The 23,598-nt window shown below is 43.1% G+C and overlaps 1 protein-coding gene across 3 annotated transcripts; it reads right to left on the reverse strand.

The window, feature by feature from the left end:
• Window positions 1-113: 113 nt before the first annotated feature.
• Window positions 114-21,924, reverse strand: LOC139924857 (protein AF-17-like). 3 transcript variants are annotated; one of them, XM_078291416.1, is made up of 20 exons: window positions 21,619-21,924; window positions 20,354-20,433; window positions 20,160-20,214; window positions 19,577-19,686; window positions 16,684-16,787; window positions 15,740-15,833; window positions 14,938-15,042; window positions 14,680-14,766; window positions 14,261-14,408; window positions 13,207-14,007; window positions 12,387-12,586; window positions 11,626-11,743; window positions 11,225-11,291; window positions 10,550-10,698; window positions 8,030-8,230; window positions 6,673-6,749; window positions 5,710-6,080; window positions 4,573-4,663; window positions 3,150-3,365; window positions 114-3,033 (listed from the first exon to the last, which is right to left on the reverse strand). In XM_078291416.1, exons 1-20 carry the CDS (start codon window positions 21,725-21,727, stop codon window positions 2,998-3,000), a joined length of 3,219 nt encoding a protein of 1,072 aa, XP_078147542.1. In that variant the 5' UTR covers window positions 21,728-21,924; the 3' UTR covers window positions 114-2,997. The 3 variants fall into 3 exon arrangements, with proteins under 3 accessions (XP_078147542.1, XP_071772164.2, XP_078147544.1); XM_071916063.2 differs by having other exon boundaries at window positions 14,938-15,045; XM_078291418.1 differs by lacking the exon at window positions 21,619-21,924 and adding an exon at window positions 21,342-21,407 and having other exon boundaries at window positions 14,938-15,045.
• Between the last annotated feature and the right edge of the window lie 1,674 nt (window positions 21,925-23,598).

Here is a 23,598-nt window from a genome sequence, read left to right on the forward strand (position 1 = left end):
TTTTCTAGGTTCCCTCCTCTTCAAGAACATCTTGTATTGACATAAGATTTTTCAGTCATTCAAAACCCAAGAGAAAATGTAAAACAAGAAAATACATTTATTGACAAAAAAAGTTCAGTTGTCTTAATCCGTCCTTTTAATTTTACACACAAAAATATCAAAATACTTTACAGGGCTTTTAATCTGAATATTGTCAAATTCTTTTTGATCAATTCTCTCAAACAAATACACTGTACAATGACAACGTGCTTGTCCTTTTTAAAATTCAGTGCTCATTTCATTTAATTTCTTTTTTTCAGGGAACAATGCATTTAAAATCTATGCATAGTTATTACTTGGTATTTAGCAATACATTTGAGAAACTTCACTGCATTTCATGCAATTCATATCCCAATAGGTAACTCGTTCTCCATCAAACATCATTCAGAGCCAGGTGCTTAAACATATTGAAATACATAAAGGATACACAGTACGACATTCATAACATGGATTATCTTGGTTACCCAAACTTCAAAGCTTAAAAGAATGAATGTGTTTTACACAAACATATTAAAGTATACAACTTGTATTCCAACAAAATTGAAAAGGTACTAAAAAACGATTTACAATTGGGCCCAAAACGCCCCAGTGCAACATGAGAAAAAAAAACCCTTCAGAAATCCTTCGCAGTACTCTTCAGTCAATCTCTTGGACTCGGTCTTGCCTGGACTTTGCCTCAGCGAGGCGACTCATAAGGACATACTTGGTAAATTGCAGACCTCCCACTAGGAGTCATGTCAACATGTAGGCTCATGGGTTATCAACATAATAAACATTCTCCTTCAGTCATTGCTACAGTATTTTTCACCAACTAATAAGTTGCTGGAAGTTCCTTACCGACACCTACATTAACTACTAACAGAACAATCTAGTACTCAGATATCACATGTATGGGAGATCATGTTTAAGATTGCAAACAGAAGTGAGAAAATATTTGAAAAGGCCTAAGAACTGTTAAAGAACACAGGAGAAAATATGAGAAAACAATCCCTTACCTTGAGAGGCAGAGATGTAGTTGTGAGTGGCCTTTGTTAGTAAATGAGCTTGACAGAAGCATCACATAGTAAAGTGTATTGGACGGAAAGAGAAGCTTATCTTAGTCTACAGGTTGGCTTGTGTCCTGAACTCGGGCTTCAACACACCCAGCAGTAAAGGCCAACATGATGTCGCACAGTAACAACATTGGCAGATCCACTGTCTTACCAGAGCTGATAACAGCTACACTATTCATTATACACTGTTGTGACTGCACTTTAACAATAGTTTCCATCTTGGCTGTCTTTAGCCAGTTGAAATGTGTCCTATGACACCGTTGTACAGGCTTCACTGTAAGATTTTCAATAAGTCATCGTTTCTCACTTCTCCAAAGCACAAACAACAAAAGAACATTGCATCTGAAGACAAAATTACAATACAAAATGATTTGACACTTTAGTTATCACTACGGTTATTCACACGTTTCAACTGTTGAAATTATCATTGTTACCTATCAAAAGTATAAATGGGTTCAGGAAGAGTGCTTTCATTTTACTAAGTCCTCCATGTACCCCGTATAAAAACACTATCAAAGTAAGATGAGAAGAGAATAAGCCTTTGGGCTCATGATTTACTCTGTATATCTAGCATCATTAAGGCATTATCTATCCAGTATTGCTAAAAGAACAACTAGTTGCCGGACATGAAAAGAATATCAATATACGAAACATAAAAAAAAAAAAAAAACACTTCAGGACAGAGTGCAAAATACTCATAAAAATCAAAAACCTGTCAGTCCCTAGTGGCCTATTGAGTACCAGAAATCCTTTATAAGGTACTGTTTTGATGGCTAATTTGCTCTGTTAGCTACTAACATGCAAAGTGCACACTTGTTTAGGAAATACAATTAATTTCTTACTTACAATTTCCAAATGTTTGGTTTAGTCTGCTTAATCTCGGTAGCAACTGGTAGGATATAAAATTCTCTAAATATTCTCAGGGGGGTTTGAATAAAACCTGGAGCTCAACTTTCAAGTCGATGCCAGTCTCTAGTGGACCATGGTGCCGTTTTTGACATGTGGGTTCTGTGCCATTCTTGAGTTAATACCTCAGGCTTGTTTGCCATATTTTTTGTTTACTGAGATTTTTGGTAGGATTTTATATCCAGTGAAGGCTATTGCAGCAATGAATCAGCACAAAATGGCTACCAATTATCTCAATAATGGAAAAAGATTACAGAAAAGTCTGATGTAATCTATTTTTTATGTTAAAATGCCATATGAACCACATATCAAAAATGGCAGCATAAGTATCCTTTACATAACAGGTGCTCATGCGAGGCTGCAACATACTGTATAGAAGATTTGGATGAAATTTGGGTCAGGCAAAAACAAAGGGAAGACAAAATATCAAGGAAGACAGTTGAGGTTTCGAGAGGTGGCAGAAGTCTGTGATTCTCAAAGTCCCCAGAGAGGACAGACTGAATGGAAACATTGGTTCAAGCCATGGGGGAAATTAATAGCGGTCAGTGCTTGAGAAGTCAAAGGAGAGACATTCTGACCTTGCATCACCAGAGTTCAAACTTACAACCAAAACCCCGCACGACACCTGCAGGGACAAGTAGGAACTCCGGCCCTGCCTACATACGCAGCCCCATTGGTCTAGCTAACAAATTAGTGCAATTTAATAAGAGACCACTGTATTCATGCTCTCTGAAAGCTGCCTACACAAAAAACCTATGAGAAGAACCTCCGATACAAAGAACTTCAAAACACGAAAAAACTTCGCTTAACGTTTAAGTCCGTCCCATTATACATTCATAAAAGAGGCTGTAAGATAAAGATGACAGAGAAGGAAAGACGGTTCAAAAGTCTTAGATGAGATTTTTAAGTCGGCCTCAGTTCCTGATGGGGCAGATCAGTTAAAAATGACGTGTGACGACTGATATCCTGATTTTAGCTGCTCCCATTTAACCAAGAGACGTTAGCCGTTCTTGTCTCCACCCTTCTCTCCTGCAGCCTGAAAACAAAATAACAGTTTGTTTTTGTTTTCATTCCAAAACTGAAATCATTTTTTGTAGAGATTTTCCAGCCCTATGATACAATAATAACGAAAAATAATGCAATATTTCTCACCCCAGGCTTGTGAAGTGCAGTCTCCTGCAGGCCAAAGAGGCTGTTTCCTTGGCCGCCCTGCAGGGGTGAGGCTGTAGCTGAGGACAGCAGGTTGGGTGACTGGGCGATCATGGGTGAGGTCGGGGTGGAGGTGAGCGATCCTGTCAGCGTGAGGCGCTGCAGCTCCCTTTGTCTCTGCTGCTGCTGCAGCATCTGGTACACCATCACCTGCTGCTCCTGGTGGAGGGGGAAAACACAGGGGCTTAACACTGACACACATACACCCAAACCTCACAGTCACTCTCTGGGCAGAAATTAATTTTTACATCTGCTGGACACAGTGCCTGATTGATTCCAAAATACAGCTGGCACCTTTACTAGTTTGCAAGTCAAATATGATTTTAATATGGAAAACAACCTCAGGATGGTGGTTGGTTAGCTGATAAGAAAACCTCTCCAGCCACAATCCAAAAAAGTTCCCAGTATTTGCCCTATTTGCACGGCAAGACTGCAATGTCTTGTCTTCCAGTAGGACAAAAAATGTAAAATACACACCACAATTATCCTTCAGTGTTGGTGAGTGATGAGCAGAGCTGGAAGCCAAATTACCCAAAAAGGTCCAAATCAAAAGCTACGGTAACTGGACATGAGGTACTGTCAGGAGTCGGCTACTTCATGTTGTTAATGTTATATTTATTTTCAAACCAACCAGATGTAATTCTTATTAACTGACAATATTTGCAGTCTTAATCTTTAGTATCTGAAATATCCCAGCATTATGCTTCATATCCTATAGTGGCACTTTTTTGACAGTCAAACTGTTAATTGTTTGTCTGTCAGCAAACGGATTACTTTAGCAGGTTAAAACTGATACTGTTAAAACCAGTTATAGGCTGCAACTTACAGTTTATTTGGAGATATATATAACATTCACAACATGAAGTATCTGACTGCTAACAGTAGCTAATGTTATGGACAGGTGAAGCACTGGTGTGAGCAGGTCCTGGCTTCAGTATCATATTCACTTCAGTCCAGTTGCTGCAGCCTTTCATTTAGACCTTCTGGGTAATTTGTCTTCCAGCTGTGCTCATCTCTCAATGACATCAAAGGCTAATTTTGGCGAATATTTTAAGTTTGACAGTTTTGAAGTCTGTCTGAGTCTGACAGTGTTTACATCTGCTTTGCAGCCTTCCAGGCAGGATTTCGCACCCTGAGCATGACGTCAATCAAATATGGCCACCGTGTGACTAAGGGGAATTTGAATGTGTGCTGATTTTGTTTTCTCATCATAGTCACACTCCACAAAGAACACTACTCCTACTCTGTTCTCACGGTTGATTTAAATCATCAATGAAATGAAATCTGGAAAATACCCATCAGGCGCTACACAAACACTGACAAGAGGAGAAAGTGACAGAAATAGTGAAGCTGTAAGTGTCATTACAGGAGTGAAGTTCTGTGAGGTGAGGAACTGCTGGAGCTGCTGCTGCTGCTGGAGAAGAAGCTGCTTCTGCTGCTCCGACAGGAGAGACGACCTGCAACACAACCGCCGACACACAGTCAGCTGCACCTTCCAGACCAGACGACCATCAGCCCAAACAAACACAGGCTAAACATGGGTTCAAACAGAAGCCGTCAGCTGCCAGACATGGTGTCAACACGCTCAAAACAAAACATCAATCAGCTGTGATAGTTGTCAAAATAAACAGCAGCTGGTCATACAGAGATGATTAGACTAACTAAGAAAGATAACTAATATATGTATTAGAATGTCTACAGCATTCAAGGAAAAATCCACCCTCAGATACTCTTACACTGTTATCATCAATCTGTGATATTCAATGCATTCCAGGAGTTATTTTGTGATGAAGTGTTCTAATTTAGTTTTTGCTGTACTCACTTTCCCTCAACTTGCCTCGTCTATTTGAAACTCACTAATATCTTCTACCTTCTACAGTTGATGATTTCCTACGTTTCCCAGAATGACTTTTGACAACCGCCAGAGAACTGGTGTGAACTTGTTGCATTCAGCTGCTGGTTACACATGTAGATGGAGAGAACAATAGCGATAGCATAGTAAGAGCAAGAGAGTGAGTTTCCAGTCAGTCAGCCATGCCACTTACTCAAAACAAAACATGTCTTGTGGCTGCACTGCATTCTGGTCTATTGTGGCTACTGTAAGTGGAGAAATTACTGTCTCTGCCTCTTCTACGATGGATTTCTCCCCGTATGATTATTGGACATTGGTGCAAAATGGTGAGTCTAGAAAGAAGTTGTTGCTCTTTGATTTTGAGGGACTGACACCAAAACCTGATGTTTACCGTTGATGTTTTAGATAGCTGAACAATTTTCTGCTATCAGACTCTACAGCAGTTGCACTGGAAATATCTCCACATGACATAACAGTGTCTACGTTTGGCTAGTTGGGAAAATAGCATGGGAAAAAGAAAAATACACCACCAAACAAGAAAATGGGCCCAGAAATCCAAGGTACATCATCAATAGCTGTTTCCTAACAGTGTCAAAGTGTTTTACGGTGGATTTTCTTTCTAAAAATGATCAAGACAGATTGGATACGTACGGGCTCACACTCTTAGGTAGCTGAAAACCCTGTGCCAGTGCTTGTGGGTTGAGAGGCGGAGGCTGGGGCCGCAGGGCGGGGAGCGTGGGCTGGGGGGCGTTCTGCACGGGCGACTGGATCACCCCGTTCAGACTGCCCAGCACACCGTTCATGCTCAGCTGAGGACTTCCTGCGAGGGAAGCCATGAGCCCGCCCACCACAGGCAGGGCGGAGCCGCCAGCCTGACTGATAGTCCCCAACCCGTCACTCAAACCACGACTCAGTCCGTTCAGCAGCGGCTGGCCGAAGGAGGCGGGGCTCTGTTGAGGAGGTGGAGTGCTCTGGAAGGAGAGGGAGGAGCTACTGCGGGACGGACTGCCGGAGTGGAGCTCCTGCAGAGAAGACATGAAGGTGCATTGTAGCTTTTTAGTGGTCAGCTATTAGTTTTGGTATGTATTCAGTGCCATTGCACCTCGATTTAAAGAGTAACTTAACCCAAATCTAAAGCCTGACATCTATGCTATTGGCTGATCTTTGGTGCCATGTGATGTCACCAAAGATCAGCCAGTAGCAGATGGCAATTTCAGGAGCATGGTTTTTACCTTTCGATGTCAGGCTTTACACAGAGTTGGGCTTGGTGTTTAGTTACTCTTTAAGCTGAGCTAAAAATTAAAATTGCCACAAAAACATGGCACAGGTTCACATGATGTTATCAGACCGAGGCCAAATAGAATTTGCAAATAATTCCTGAAGTTTGTTGATGTTTGATAAAGTCAGTTAAGTTGTTAGTCACAGAAAAACATACCAAATTCACTACAAAATACCCTCCTGTGGTTGTCTTAGTGTTCTGGCACTCATTGTATTGGGACAAATCCCACACATCTTGTGCTACAAGAAGGTTACAAGGCCAAGATTTATTTGCAAATAGTGTTTGACTCAGGTCTGTGTGGTACGACAAGGTGCGGGACTTCTACAGGTTCTCACCTCAGAGGAGGTAATGAAGGAGGTGTCATTCAGGAAGCAGCTTTTGGACAGGGGGCTCTTATTGGTGCTTAGGGGGTCTAAGGAGAAGAGAGGCACAGACACAGGGACTCAGAATAACTACAAACTCACAACACATACACTAACCACCACTTTTTCTATTGTCATTAAAGGCGTGACGTATAGCATTTTAACATCAATAAATCATTACCACATTAATTTTGAGATATTAGTAGAATTATTGTATACAAACAAGACCATTGCCAAAAAACATTGGGAGCCTCTACTCTACAATGCCTTTCACATTATGTGCCACCGGGTTGGATTTAATGTGAAATCTGCTCCATATCTTTACAGCACAAATGGAGATTGATTTACAGAACAAAACAAGAAATGAAGCATCGCGTTAGTTCAGGCAGGGCACGGACGTCACGCGTTGCTAGTCATCTACCAGCTGATCGCCACGCACACCAATCATAATCCATTCTCATAACAAGGCGGTCTATTTAAATGGCCTCCTCTTACACTGATTCCTGCTTCACAACTGCTGCACTCTGCTGCTTGGTAAAGCTTTACCTCCACCTCCCCAGCCTCCACCTGTTATAGTCTATGCAGTCGAGCCATGGTGGCTCTTAAGTGTCAACACTGCTGAGTATTGCTGCTCTGGCTCTGCTCTGTATTCTCCCATGGGGAGATTTGCATGGCGCCCCTGCTATACCTTCAGCATGCTTGCTGTGTAAGCAGGGAGCTGATAGAGCAGAGCCATATCCGTCAAACATAACTGTATTACCATTAGTTGCAATTAATGGTTTTATCTGTGATTAATGGTTTTATCTTGTGACTAAAGTGTTCCTGACTGAGAAAGCCCGCTGTTCTTCCAGCGAAAACGGAGCAAGTAGCAACATCCTCTTTGTGACAAGAAGCAACAGGGTTTATGAGAAATGTGGTCTTAATTTTGACTAAGTCTAGCAATAGCACTGATGTGAGAGAGGCTACCAATCGTCTCAACCACAGTCTCATTTGTTTACGGTAATTATACCAAGGTATCACAATTAATTTGACAATAATACTGTATATTGATGTTTAAACATGCTACACATAGACTTTCAAAATGACTTGTTGGACTCTTGCAGGGGATGGAAGGAGTAGGAAAGAGGAGAGGAGAGGAGAGGAGAAGAGAGGAGAAGAGAGGAGAGGAGAAAACTAGATCACACCACAGGGACACAGTGCCTAAACGTTTTCATACGGAGTGCAAAGGGGTGAAAAGTAACACTTTTGTTGGGCCGTGGGTCATGCAAACGCCAAAGGATATAAAAATAATAACTTGTGGAGTGGAAGTAGCGGAGGTGTAGAGTCTGACCTTGGACGGATGAGAGGAAGTTGATCTGGGCAGAAGTGTGCATGGATCCCTGGGCGGAGTGGATTTGTGGAGGGAAAGGCACGGCCAGCTCCACGTTCAGCAGCTGCAGTCGCTCCTTCTTGGCCGTCAGGCTGAGGATCTGGTCCTGGAGCCGCTGGTTCTCCTGCTGCAGGGAGTGTAGCGACTGGAGCATCTCCACAACTGGAGGAGGGAGAGGGAGGGAGTTACGAGGTGTTTCGGAAAGGGCATTTGACATATTTCCGGTTGAAACAAGATGTTGGAGTGGGATGTAATGCAGAGACGGACTGTTCAAAAGTGGGCGGGTTGGAGTATGACAAACATGGAAAGAGAAAGGCACTGAAGCCCATTCCATACTTGGTGTCGCTGGACAAATGCTTTGCACATAATTTAGATGTCAAAAATTTCGGAATTCTTCAAAATAAATAAATTCCAGCAGCTGGGATGAAACCCACGGTGTGTTAGGAAAAGTAGACAAGGATTTTTTGGGGATGAACATCCAAAAATGCACCGGTGTACCATGTTGCCACTTGTGTCACTTAAGAGTTGTGACGTTGCAGGTTTTATATAATGAGAGGGGTGGAGAGGGGATTGTTCAAAAATATGCGATGGTATTATTGGTTGGATTGTTTCTACTACTGCGCCTACTGGTATGCCATGAAGAAACCACTGAAAATACGCCTTTACCAGGAAGTAAAAGTGATGGGATTTTGATAGAAAATATGAGAAAATAAAGCTTCTGTAAAGATTTTTGGCATTTATTGTTAAATAGGTGTACATTATGATATGGAGAATTAGCGAACAAGGTGAAAAGTAATTTTTCATGTCATGGTGACTTTAACAGGCATGCCAATCAATGTAAAGATGCTGAATGTATGACAGGGTTCGGATGAATCCACTTTCAATTTAATCAATTCATGAACACACTCCCAACAACTGGAAATCTTTTGCTGTCAAAATGCTCTCACAATGAAATAATTGAGGATGAAGGCTCCATCATAACATAAATATCAGTTTTAATTACATTAGTTACATTTTGAATTGAGTCAATTGTGAGTGAATTGACCCTGGCCCTAGTGTATAATTTTCTCATTAATATATCAGTTTGAATTAGTTGTGGTTAAACAGTCTAGAGGGGAAAAAGTATGTCTGACACAAAAAACAGGCCCAGTGATCTGCTCCGTGCTTTCATTTGGTCCGATTTAAGAGTTGTCAGGTTCAGTACGATGCCATTATCACAGCCATTAGGTTGGAATCACAATTTATTTGACAAAATAAACTGAAAAAAACTCCTACATGCCTTAAAGAATTCAAACATTTCTCAAAAAGCCTAATAATTCCCAATCATTAATTATATATTTTTGGAGCATAAATTACTGCCAAAACTAGAAAACTGAGAAATAAGACTCAAATCTGTAATGACATTGGCATGAATTGGTGACAATCCTGTAGACTTTTGGCACAGCATCTAGTGTTATTTCACAGCAGTGCCATCGGGTCTGAACTAGAAAATGAACACCATCCTCTGAATGCTTTCTAATTGATTCTCAATGGAGCCATCAGTGTGACATGCCTGGCACCAAAGACTAGGAGAACAAACAAACTCTTCTCTCTCATTTCTGGCTGAACAGCAGTAAATGCTCATTACTATAAACTGTTCTGGGGCTTGGGAGGATATAATAAGGCAGACACAGAGGAGGAGAGGTTAAGAGAGGTTAAGAAGTCAGAAAGACAGATACGGGTGAAATACAGTTGTGGGAGAGAGAAGACGAGCACGGTAAAGAGATATCAGGAAATTTGGGAATACGGGAAGGGTCCAAGTTTGATTTGGGAGAAGGAACAATGGCACAAGGATGCAAGTAAAAGAAAGGGAATTAAGAGACTGAAGGAGGTAAGAATGAGGAAAAATGGAAAAATTGGCGAAAGCACTGGGTTGAGAAAGAAAAAAGAGTGATGAGTTAGAAAATGAATAGAAGCTGATGGTGTCAGTGAGTCAGAGAGGTAAGTAGAGAGTCATCTGGTTCATGAGAGGGTGGGATAGAAATTTCGTATGATGAAAGAACATTGCTGCTTTGAAGCACCGTTCACAGTATGCTGTCAGTCGCTCTGCTATTTATTGTTCCCAAAAACGTCACAATATACATTTATAATCTCTGAATAGCACCAAATGCTGTATCCATAGAGTTGCAAAGAGCATAGGTGAACATACACAGAATAATATGCAGATTTTCTTCATTTTATGTGGAAAACTAGCTAATAATCAGACAATTCTGGGCTTATTCTACAACCAATATACATTATATTACGTTATGTTTCTGTAAGTTACTCATGTAATCTGTCCTGACTAAGCTTTGTTTAGTGTATTGTATCACTTATGGTATTTCAGTTATAAAAGAATTTCCCACAGTGAGATCGATGCAGTAATACTCCCACTACTGCTACGACTAAATCATGCACACTGGAAGAAACTAGTGTGAACAGAAAATTTCCAGGCTCACTCACTGTTGACTCCCATCTCTCCGTTGCCATGTTTCTCCAGCAGGAGCTCAATGTGGGAGCTGGCAGGAGGGACGTTCTCTGGACGGGCTCTGACGCCGGGACCCAACCCGTCTCTCTGGTCAAACAGAAGAGGAAGACAGCTCATGGGAGACCTGGGTGTGGAGGAGGGTAGAAACAATAGGGAGGAAGAAAGTGGTAAATAGTCATCGCTCAGAGCCAGGGTGGGGAAATGACACAGTCACGAGATCCTGCAAATTGTGGCTGTGGTTGGAAAGTTTTTCTAATTTACCAGCTGCTTTGGCAGATAACCAGCTATCACTCTTTGATCATTTCTATCTGTATTGTTAGTGAAATAGAAAAAGAGCTACTTACTTACTCAGCAAAATGATGTTTCAATTGAAATGGTGGCAGGGCTATATGAGTGGTTAGCAAGGCCTTCTTATAATCGAAATTGCACAGGTCTGATCCCCACACTAACCAATGTGTTCAGTTATGTGTCCTGTTGAAGTGTCCTTCACTGGCCGTCTACCTGCTCACTCATTTTAATTCATACTGGAAAAGAACATTGGCTGAATCCCTAATGCGACTCAGCTTAGCGTAAAAATCGTCTAGTGTAAATGTCAAAAGTGTAAAGAGTGCCCTTGTCACAAGATGAAAAGAGTAAAGAAGGAGACGTACTGTGAGGAAAGGCTCTCTCTCGGTGAGTTCCCCTGACACGGGAAGCGACAGTCATCGAGGTCGGACTCTGAGAAGGGAAAGAAAGAGTCATGACATCTGAACTTAGCTATGCAAAGTTGTAATTTGTTTACTGACTGGCAGTGCTTTTGTCGTTTAAACATAAGGTCTACTGTGCTATATGAAGACATTTATGTTAGGATCCAGAAAAATGCAGAAATCTGCAATTTCTGAATGATATTTTTGTCAAAAGAGTCTTTCTTTTGGTAGCCAATTCTAATGGTTTGGGATATTTTCTTCACAGAACCAGGAAAAACAGATGACAGAAATCACAGAAAAAACAATGTTCATCTCCCTTTCTCTCTCTCACACACACACACATACACACTCTGCCTTGATCTTACCTGGCAGTGAGGTCTGGGCTTGGCTCAGTAGTGGTGGCAGTGTGGGGGCTGTGGAGAGACAGCTAGCGAAAGGCTGAGTAGAAGTCAGACTATAGGTAGTACTGGAACCTGGGTGGACCTATGAGACGGGGAACAACATCATCTTACTGATCAGGAAATCATCTGGACTATCTGGAATGGACACTGCTACAGAAATGCCTGCTCTTCATACGGTGTACATACTGGGTAATGAGAAAATAACGTTTATACTAAAAGGCACATGAAGGGCTTCATTTCAAAACAGATATCCACCATTTGAAACATGTAACACGTACTCAAAATAGGTGTTGGCATAAAAAAATAACTAATGAATATTATTGAATATTATTCCTGAAAAACTGAAAAACTCTTGGGTATTATTAAAGTCATTAGCTATGTTGTGCCTTTTGCTTACCAAATAACATTTAAAAGATGTAATCATCTGTTTTTTTTAATACAGCGCAACATCAAGTAATATAGATCATAATAATAATTATCTTTATTTATATAGCACTTTTCAAAGTTACAAAGTGCTTCACAACCAAGAAAAATACAAATTCACAAATGGCACAGATCAATAAAACAAAAAGAACAATTAAGTTAAACAGTAAAAAAAGAGTCCCAGACATAGGGATTGAACAAATGGAATAAATAAATAACAGACAAGGCAACAAGTGTTTTACCTTGAAACCCTTCCTATGCTGATTGGTAATCTGTATGTATTTTCTGTGTTTTTAGTCTACCTGTGTGTTTGAGACGGCGTTGACTGAAGGAAGAGAGAGTGTGGAGACGTGGGATGAAAGCAGTCCTGAGGAGAGAGGGGTACTACACATGCCCCCTCCTAGGGACAAGGAGGTGCTACACACCCCTCCGCCCAGGGACAGAGGGGTACTGCAAACACCCCCGCCCAGTGTGAGAGGGTCCTTGAGACTGGAGTAGATGCCTGAGAGAGGAAGATAGAGATAGAGAGAACGAGAAGGAAAGAAAGATTACAGTTTCATCACACAAGTCTTTCATATAGGACTCAAAAACACAAGTACGCATGCACACACATAAGCCAACAAGACACAGACACAGACACAGACAAAGACAGACACACACACACACACACAGGCGAACCAATCTCCAACTAGGGCAGGAAATCTACCATTGACGTACATGTGCACACAAAAACCACTATCTAGGACATTATCTCCGCCTCTTGCAGATTTAATAAATGCTGAGACTGATTTGCAAAATACTCTGAATTACATAACCACTTGGATGAAAAACAGTGAATTGAAAAACAAACTGTACATGAAACATTATCTTTACTTGTCCTGCTTGGCTATTACTTTCAATGGATTGTTCAACTGAAATGTGTGGTGCTGATATACAGATAAACTGTGGTGCTGACTTCTTGTGTTTGTAATGGAAAAATCTGACCTCTCTACAGTCAAGCTGCAAATAAACACCAAAGTGCAAACAGATAGTAATACAGTTACGTTTTTTTTTCACACGCACACGCAGTGTGTGAGCACACAGGAAGCTAGAGGGCTACCACACACCCACTCTTAGACTCACCAGAGCCGAGCAGTGAGTTGCCACGACTTGTGGAAAAACTGCCGGCAGAGGAAGAAGAGAAAGACGAAGAAGAAGAGGAGGTGGTGGTGGGAGGCAGGGCGGAGGGGAAAGCAGGGTGGGGAATAGAAGATGGGCTGGTGTAGAGCGAGGAGGTTAAGGCTGGAGGAGGAGGCGCTGTGTGATGGTGGTGGTGGTGGTGTTCCTCTTCCCTCCTCTCCCGATTCTTGCTCCCCCGCGGGCGCCCCGGGCCGTGGCGGCTCTTCTTGTTGCCGCGGTGCCTCCTCTCTCGAGGTAGCGGTGGGGGCGTGGCTTTGTCCTCTAGGTCCGCCTCCTCCAGGATAGGGGGAGTGGTCAAGTGAGAGGGCTTACAGAGGGACTTGGAGGGTTTGTACTCCCCTGAGGAGGAGATCTTACGGATCTTGCTGCTGCTGCCCAGACCTGAGGAGGAAGTGATGCGCATGATGGATCCGAAGGTGGAGATGGTGACCTTGGTCTCGAAAGGGCTGCCGTTGCCCTCCGACCTGTCGTGACCCTGTGACGCTGCGAGGGGGCCGTCGGCAGGGGTCAACGCTGGTGGCTTGTGGTATTTACTGTCCTCTTCCTCCTCTTCCTCCTCCCCCTCTTTCTCCTCTTCCTTTTCATCCTCCTCCTCCTCCTCGTCCTCCTGGACAACTGTCCTCCTGTGACGCTCCTTGCGGTCCTCACCGCTGTGGTCGTCACCGCCACCTCGGTCATGGTCTCGCTCCAGGCGGGAGGAGGAAGATAACTGGTGGAAGTCCTGAGCTGAAGACAGGGAGCCACCTCCAAGAAAAACACATTTAAGTTACAGTCGAGCACAAAGGTGAACTAACTAAAACCTGAGAGTCAAATTTCATTACACATCTTAAGTGACTGTTTTGAAAATTCTGTGGCCTTCTAGACTCTGGACTCAACCGTCTTTATACCACATATGTCTAACAGGTTTGGCTTTGGTAGCTCTACATCCCTAACACAATTTAGCTGTGGAGTGCCTCAAGGTTCGATTCTGGGTCCCATTTCATTCTTCATTTGGTACCTGTGTTGAACGGACTAGAGGAGCAGGAGGAGGAGGAGCAGCTCTTGCCAGTGCTTCCTGTCTTCTTACTGCGATGACCAAGGCTGTGAGAGCTCAGCTTCTTGGGCTTTCCTTCACCATCCTTACTGCTGTGGTGACTGGAGGAGAGCTGCATCAACACAGACAGGGCGTAAGAAAGACAGGTTAGACTTAAGATGAATTAGATTCCTGATTATATGCTTTTGCCAAGTCTTTACCCAATTGGTTAGCAGTTCCTTACTGTCTTTGTCAGTGAACCTTGACATTACTTGTCCAAACAATGTTTTTTTTATGTAGTGACCAAAGTATTATTGCATTGAGATTTCTTGAAATTTAAACTGCGGCCAGCATCTCACTAATCCAGGAGTGTGTTGTCTCTCCTGTCGGTTGGCAGTTCTTACCTTGTCTATACTGCTGGTCATTGAAGAGCCCAAGCTATCAGACAACTTCTTGTGACGCTCCTTTTGCCGCATCTTGTCCTTATGACTCTGAAAAGACAGAGGTACATCGGACTCAGGGATGTATAGAGGACTGAGGTCTGTCATATCAGGAGCGAGACGTGAGGCTTTAAGGCTTAACTTAATCACTCTAACAAACACACACAGACACATACAGACAAACACACACATGCTTACACACACACAAACATAAGTGCTTACCTTCCTCTGTCTGTGGTGGTGGTGTTTGTCCTGCGAAGGAGAGCTGGAGCGCCCCCTGGAGTGGCCGAAGGAACTACCTGTATTCTCACTGGAGCGCAACTTCTTCTGCTGTAGTAAGTCAAAAGAAGAGAGGAAGAAAGTGTCTCGAACCCACAAACAAACTTTAACAGCTACTGGGAAAACTGGGTTTGGGCAGCATGTACAGAGCTGTTTTCAAATGATGCTTAAAGGCCCCATGAAATGGAGCTCATTTCATGACATGTGGCTCTGATCAAAAGGAAATATGGACAGGAGTTAGGTGAGCTGAACAGGTTTCTTGTGTTGGTGCTAGCCTAATATTCAATGACACAAACTAATTACACAATGTTTGAGGAGGTGGCAATAAAAAAAACATACAACAGCACTGATGAAATATGGTTATAGCACTACACTTACTGTAGCTTAGGGATCAATGTGCATTTTTTTTTAAATTGCTAGCATGCTAATCTGTGGCAAAAACGGACAAACAGAATTTGTTAAACCAGTTACCTTTGAAATGAGCGCCCAGCACAGCACTTCAAGCTTGCTAAGAGATGTCAATCAAAATGATACACGCCCCTGAGTGCTGGTTAACAGTAAAACACTTCACAGTGCATTTACAGGAAGAGTGTAAGCGAGAATTTTCGGTAAGCATATTTCCTAAGCCTCTATCATCTCCTTGACTACCTTAGTTACATCACTGAACTGCATCAAAAACAACATCAACATAATTCCTTAGTGTAAGAATGATGGTTCGCAGTCTCCAGAGTGCTACGCATCTTACCATCTTGCTGTAATGGTGCTTGCAGTAGCCGCAGTATTTCACATTGTCAGCTTCTGGGCCTTCCTCCTCACACAGCAAACCAGCCATCTGAGCACTGAACAGAGTCACAGGGTCAGACAGGAGAGGAAATTTCACACATACACACACACACACACACACACACACACATAGACCCCAGCTACACTTGACACTTGCATGCAGCTTGAGTCATTTGAGAGCTTTTGTCACTGATCATGGCAGGATGGATTAAGTGACGGATCTAGGCACACAAAAATCATCGCCATCTGATCTTCCAGACCTGATTTGGAGGTGGTTTAGTTTTGTATTGTGATAGGAATTCTTTACAGTCTAGACACAATCCAGGCACAAAGCAGATGAATGAAATGTAAAGAGATAGGGAGCAAGAGCTGGAAAAAGTAGTGCAGACACAGTCAAACAAATACAGCCGCGGGAGATGCATAATAGGCATTTTCAAGTGTGGTCAGCAGCAGATTTTATGGCAGAGCTTTAATATCGGATAATAAAAAATGACAAGTGCGTTTTTATTACATATTACATTCTGAGGTCTGTTATTTCTGAACAACAGGCCGCTGTTTCACATAACAGACCGCTGTTTCACATTAATCATACCACTCTGCATTTTGTGCATTGCTAATCAAAGTCATTAGTCCTTGGTTACTGCAGACAATCCTGCTGGACTGTTTTTTAGCAGGAGCTTGTAAACTACTTCAGCTTTTAATAAAATAACTTAAATCAATATTTTGTGTCAAATACTGTCTTTGTTGTACTGCCTACTGTCTTGATTCACCATGTCGAAGCTTGTTTTTGCGATAATGACCGGCTCCCCATACATTATCCTTTACAATGTGTATCACTGTGCTGTAGATGACACATCTTCCACACATACACCACATACACACACACACACAGACCTAAATACTTACCAGGTGACATGGAAAGCTTGTCTGCAGCCTTGTCTGTTGCAGGTCATGCAGGCTCCGCAGGCAGCCTTGCTCTCCCTCCCATGGTCCTCACAGATATAACATGTCTAATGGAGTAGCAAAAGAATAAAAGACGCAGGAAGAGAGAGATTACAAAGGAATGGTCATCTCCTCTCATTAAGTATATGTGCTATGTTAACCTGCTATGATCACAGATGTAGAGTTTGCTATGTCAACAACACTAGATCCATGCGGGTGTGAGAAAGTTGTGCTTGGTTGTGCAGTCTTGCACTTTCCCTTTGCAGTGTATGTGAGATCCTGTCATCCCTGTTCCACCAGTGGCACCAGGACAAACTCCTATGTATTCATTTTATTTGGCAGTTATAGTGACTCTGATTGTGACTGTAGTGTGGGAAGGGCAAAAGGCTGATTGACTTGAGTGAAGGTGCAGCTAAAAATGATGATAGCATAATCAAAGAAGTTATGCTTGTCAGCAGGACAGATGGGTCTTTCAGACGGGACGTGTGGTTTGCTCAGCGTCCACTGCTTCATACAGCACAACTCCTGACCAGATGTTTGGGGAACTTGTGAAAAAACAGGTGGAGTTCATACTGAATGGCATGTAGCTGCTGGTGTCGATGTTTCTAGGAGAGAGCTTTTCTACACAAGTCCCTATAAACTTCAGCCTTGTGTTGTATAGTTCAGGAAATCCTGCTACTGTTAAAATACAATTTTCCTCTGTTTTCTGGCTGGCTACTTCCCTTGTTTCTATTGGACGCGTGAAGGTTTCATTAAAAAACTCATGGCGCCAAAAGTTCAACTAGGTCGAACTTTGTGTACAAGGCCGCTGAGCTTGACACAGCGAAAATCCGTTCATGTGTGGCCAGGACTTTGGAAATCATGGGTTTTAAAACACAAAGGTGGAGTTCTCGCATCCTATGGGAAAGTAGCATAAGTCTTCCCTGTCACTGATATGTAACTAAATACACAAATACACACAATCATACACACATAAGCACACAAAATCTCAGTGTACAACGCACGCACGCACACACACACACACACACACTCACACACTTCTCGCTCAGCCTCTCCCCAGTGAGAGGGGGCTGGCTAGCGGGGGGCAGAAGAGGCCTAGCAACAGGTGCTGGACAAAGGAACAGCGGGCTCTTTACCTTCCTCCTTCAGCCCTCTCTCTTTCGCTTTTTCCCTACCCTTCCTCTGTCTCCTGCCCCCCCCCCAATCCTTCTCCACTCTCTTTTGCCCCCGCAAGATGTCAGCTATGTAATGAAAGGCTGGAGAAATAACCATCTGGGTATGTAAAAGGAAGAGTGGCTTCTCAAGTTTTCACTGTCCATTGTAACGCTGTCTAGGAATGCAGGCAGCAAATCTGGATGAATGGCTCTGACAGGATAAAGCTGCATGCAATTTAGTGTAGCTGACACAGTAATATGAGACCAGGCACTCAAGACACTCACATACGTACATTTATGTGCAGACACACACACCCACTCACACACACACACACACACACACACAGCATCTCAGTAACTGGCCGTTCACTCCAATACAGATGTAATCCAATGATATCAAGTTTTCATTGAAAAAGTCTGTCTAAGTGGGCCTACGTCGAGTATCGATTTCTTTGTAATGTGCATCCCACAAAAAGGCTGTTGCCTCTAAAAGCACTGGCGAACGCTGGGTAGCATTCACTACCTCTATCTCTTATACTACCAACTACCAAAGGCTGCACAGAAAGGAAAAAAAGGTGAAGGGCTTAGGTTACAAGACAGCTGATCTATGCTAAAGCTATAATGGCCTGAAACTAGTCTGCAGTTGAACGGGTAGCTTTACCAAAATAAAAAATAAAAAGAATACATTAGCAGAATATTTCAGAGCCTGCATCTCGGAATATCAAAGCATGAGTGTATATGTAAGGATGTGTTTTGTCTCTTTTCCACAGTATGACTTATGCCTCTTAGCACTTATGTGAGGTCCAATTATCTTTGAACCCTCTGAGTCAGTATGTACGATGAAACTCTATGTTGTCAACATTGCACTACACCAATGTCAGCCATTCCTGGATATTTATTGTACTTTGGAGATTAAATGAAAACCCAAAGATACTCTTGCACTGTTAGATACAGTATCACTAGACTGTGATGTTCAGTACTTTCCAGAAGTTGTTTTGTGATGAAGTGTTGTAATTTACTTTTTCGGTGTACCCCCACTCTCTCAACCTGCCTCTTCTATTTCTACTTCAGTTATTGATTTCCTACGTTTCCCAGAATGACTTTGGACAACCCCAGTGAGAATGGCCGTGAACTTGTTGCATTCAGTTACGGGTTATACAGCACAGCACATGTAGGTGGAGAGAGCGATAGCGAAAGCGATGTGGAGTGAAAGGTTTTCCAGACGAGGGAAAAAAGCAAGAGTCATGCCCCTTACTCAGAACACAACATGTCTTGTGGCTGTGTTGCATTCTGATCTATTTAGGTTACTGTCAGTGGAGAAATGGGTCTCTCTGCTTCTTCTATGATGGATTTCTCCCTGTATGATTGGTGAACGTCAGTGTAAAATGACGAGTCTGGAAAGAAGCCCTTTTGCTGATACTGAGGGGCTGACATCAAAATATCTGCAATCAAACTCCATTCTAGCAACGCCGGAAACATCTTAACATCATCATGTAATTTATGCAACAAAATGGGTCCAGAAATACAATGTACTCCACAAATAGCTGTTGTTTTTTTTTACAGTGTTAAAGAGTATTACGGCGTATTTTTCCTTTACAGCGATTCTGATCAAAGGCATTTCATCTGTTTTGATGGGTGTAGTGAACATTAAAGAGCCTACAGGAAGAGTGCTATGGTATGTGTGTGTGTGTGTGTGTCAGTACCTTGATGTATCTCTCATGGGGGACGTACTGCAGGACAATCGGCTCCATGGTGAGGACGTTGGCGAACTGCACCTCAGGGATGTAGAGCGCGCACACAACGTGGGCCCAGCCTGAAGGAGACAACAGTGGGTGTTAATACAGAAGCATGCTCCGGCAGGCGCGTGCACAAATATGCAAACACATACAAAGCATCCGAAATCTTAGGACCACCTACTTAATACTGAGTTTCACCCCCTTTATGCACAATCTATGTCTCAGTTGTCTCAAGGTTGATAGAAAGTACTTGTTGAACCCGTCTCCTTTCCTTCATCTACATCTCCTCTTTATGAATGAAGTGGACTTCATAGGTGAAATCTACCGCTTTCACCTGGACGAAACTCGTCCGTCTAATTCATGGAGAGACGTGCTCCTAATATTTTGTACTCTCCCTGTATAACTCATTCAAAATATATGGAGAGCTTGCAAAGAAGAAGGAGAGATGTTGGAAGATACGTGAGATTGGGAAACAAGGGGAAGTGAGATGGAGACAGAAAGACTGGAGGGGGGAATGGAGTGAAAGAGGGGGCAGCATCCCCGTGTTTACCTCCACTGTCTGTCCTCTTGAGGGCGCCATCTTTGTGGGGGCACAGCTCACATCTCTGGGGCAGGAGAGAGAGCAGAGAGAGAGCAGAGAGAGAGAGAGAGAGAGAGAGAGAGCTTGTTGTGAGCTTCAACAAACAGTAACATCAGCACCATGGAAGAGTAATGGGATGACATGTCGGAGCAGGTTTTACTCACCACGCGCGCCGCCCGCTCCTGTGACTCACACTTCCGACAGAACCACGGCCCAGTGGGCACCTGGACGATGCCGTAGCATGCTGGGACACACACACACACACACACACACACACACACACAAACAGACACACACAGACATTGCAGGTCAATATCATATTCAATACTTCAATACTCATTTTGTCTTTCGACAGGATCAAGGTTCCAATGAGAGTTTACTACATACACATTAATATGTATAGGTTTATTTGCAGTATACTGTATATATGCATTCCCCCAGTTTGCCCCCATCTTTCTCTCTCATCGTCCTTTTCTCTCTCTCTCTCTCTCTCTCCTTTCTGTTTACTGTTTTAAGCTGTATTGTATTTTATGCTTTGTTATATGTCTTATATTGTGCTGTCCTGTCTGTCTCTAACTTTCTCTACTTCTGTGATCTTGGCCAAGTTTCCCTTGAAAAAGAGTTTTTTCATCTCAGTGAGAATTACCTAATAAAATAAAGGTTCAATACAAAAAAATATACCACATCACAATGAGCAGAGCCCATGAAGACAGCTCACAACACACTGTGTCAACTTCACTGTAATCTACCCATACTGCCTCTCTCCAAACACTCTTATTCAGACTGTCTTCTCGTATGGAGAAGACACTTGATGATTTCAAATCACTCTAGCTCCGCTGACTTTTAGGAACAAAAACATCTTTGCTTCAAAAATGGCAGAGGAGGGAAGAGTGAAGTCGGGCCGGCACAAAACTAGAGCAGCTCCAGAGTTAGTCTAGGAACAGTCATGGGAGCTTTTTTTTTTTTTTTTATTTGCCAGAAATATGATCCTGTAATAGCTGCCTTTTGCGGTGCAATACAGCAACAAAGCATGTGGACACACAAGGTAACAATGTATCCAAAACGGGCCTCGCCGGGTTTGTCGCAAAACGCCTCTCTCGCGCAGTACGTGTCGCGACTTTGAACCCAAAGGGCCACGGATCCGAACCTGACCTGCTCGGCGCCATCAGGCCCGGTGTCATCCCGCTTTTGGCCCCCGTCTGCCTGCCTGCCTGCCTGCCTGCCTGTCTAATCGTGTCAGCGTGAAAAGGCAACAAGAAACAACAAACACCCCAACCCCTCCCACACACATAAACAGAGACACACGCACGCACGTAGGCAGCGACCTACCTACCTCCCCACCTACTTACGCCTACCCCGACCTACCTACACTACAGCCGCCGGCCCATCCTTCACAGCGGCGCGGTTATTACATTGTAATAGCGGTTACCTTGGTGCACGGCGACGCTGCAGCCGTGTCCATCACAGTAGACCAGCGGGTTCTCAGCCCAGCCTCGCTCGTCTGAACACACGCAGCAACCTCCGACCATTTCCCGCATGCTGCTCCCATATGAAGAAATGGATTTTCGACCTCAGCTCGGCGCCGACTCAGACCTCGCCCGGGGCTGTCAAGTGGTCCCGGACTCTGACGCCGCGTCGAGCATAGTCGTGAGCCGTTTCGTCGCGCAATTTAGCGCAGGGGGGAGAAATGAAATCTCAGCGTGGGGTTTGTGGTACTGCTACGTTTTTCCGTGATGTCCTCCCCGTCCCCATAGAGCCGATGCAGTGCGCATGCTCATATCTGCTTCTCTGGGTCGAAAGAAGTCACTGCAAAGGTGGCAAGTATTATTTTTTTTTAAAAGATAATTTCCCCATATGTGTTCAGTTCCTATAATGACATTACATCATCAGTGGGAGAAAACGTCCACTGCAGAAGTCTTTCATGTGGGATTGTTTATGAATTAGATTAGTAGAACATGTGGATGAGTCAGTCAAAACCGCTGGCTGCACTCTCTCCCCCTCTCTAAGAAGCAATTTAGTCGAATAGCACCATCTTCTGGGGAACCACGGGACACCTGACCAAGAATTACAAATTGTTTCACCATGCCATATCCTGCCCTGAAAATGAAAAACATCCAGCAGAAATTTTATTTTTGGCAACACAGTTCATTCGTTTGATTCCGTTTGATCCCATTCCCTGTGAATGACAAGCTTGTCTCTTGTACATTTGGATTTAATTCTCCCTTCCTCTATTGGTAGACTAAACTCTCACCACAGCCACAATAATGAAAGCAAATTCAAATTGCTGTTTGTCAGGAAGTCCAGCAGCCCTGTATTGTAGTACTTGAAATATTTATTTTTGTGTGTTCTCTTGTAGTTTTATTATTTTTATTACTATAACCTCTTCACTTGATTTCTTAGTTGTTCTCAAACCCTGTGTAAAGTGTGTCGTCGCAGTTAAAATACATCAGTTTTTATTTCATTTTGGTTTTGGCTGTCAAGTGGAGTCCTTATTCAGTCAGCAGATGTCACTAGAAACCTTCCGTGTCAATTGGACTTCCGTTATTGTCGCTTTATGACTCCTGTCTGGCTGAGTAAACTCTGTCTGGCAAGCCAGCTTTATGGTGGAAGTGGGACTTCACAGTCTGCAGCTCGGGCAGATGGGGCTTTTTAGACAATGAGACGGGGGGTCATCAAATGAGAAAAAGCAACAATGACTACACACAGGTCCTATTCCCGTTCCCCCTGCACATGTTTCTTTGATGTCAGGATCACTGGAAGACTGGAACCATTCACTATGTTCTAAAACTTGATCCTCTTACCCTAACATGAACTTTAATCTTGTTAAACCTATGCAATTGTGCTCAAACTCATCAAATCTCTTGGTAGCTTCTGCAACAAAATACCCTAAAGTCAATCCCTTATAATGCCAAAAAAAGAAGCAACAGGGCCATACTTTTCAAATGGATGACTGGGCTTTTTAACCCGACATATGGACACGAAGCTGTGATGACAGTTTGCCTCATAAGTGTCACTTCTCTTCAGACCCAGAGAGAGAAAAGGGAACTGGCGCTGATGGAGAAGACAGATAGTGCGGTGGCAGCTGGATGAGGCTCACACCCTGTTCTGGTCTGAAGGCAGCGAGGCGTGACCACGTCCCTGCTCCGACATGTGCTTCAAGAAAAGCCCACAGCCTGATGCACTGACATTTTGATTTATGTTATGTTATGTCTAATGCCTTGGCCGAAACACTCCAAAGAAACTTTACATAGGTCAACATCAGGTTTAAGAAACTGTGCAACAGAAGAATAAGTTATCTTGTGCTAAGTTTTACCCTGGCTTTTAGCTTTCAAGGCCCCTCTAAATCAGAGGTACCCAAGCTTTTTCATACCGAAGTCCCCCAAATAGATGCACAGTAAACCATAAACCC

The sequence above is a fragment of the Centroberyx gerrardi genome, chromosome 3, assembly GCF_048128805.1.
Source record: "Centroberyx gerrardi isolate f3 chromosome 3, fCenGer3.hap1.cur.20231027, whole genome shotgun sequence".
Taxonomy (NCBI): domain Eukaryota; kingdom Metazoa; phylum Chordata; class Actinopteri; order Beryciformes; family Berycidae; genus Centroberyx; species Centroberyx gerrardi.

Bases quoted from the DNA above. Each gene is read 5' to 3' on its own strand.
- LOC139924857 (XM_071916063.2), bottom strand. From the start codon at position 21,727: ATGCGGGAAATGGTCGGAGGTTGCTGCGTGTGTTCAGACGAGCGAGGC. The intron at 20,434-21,618 runs GTAACCGCTATT...TGTGTGTCCCAG, and splicing joins CAGCGTCGCCGTGCACCAAG to CATGCTACGGCATCGTCCAG. The intron at 6,750-8,029 runs GTCAGACTCTAC...TCTTCTCCTTAG, and splicing joins CTTCCTCTCATCCGTCCAAG to ACCCCCTAAGCACCAATAAG.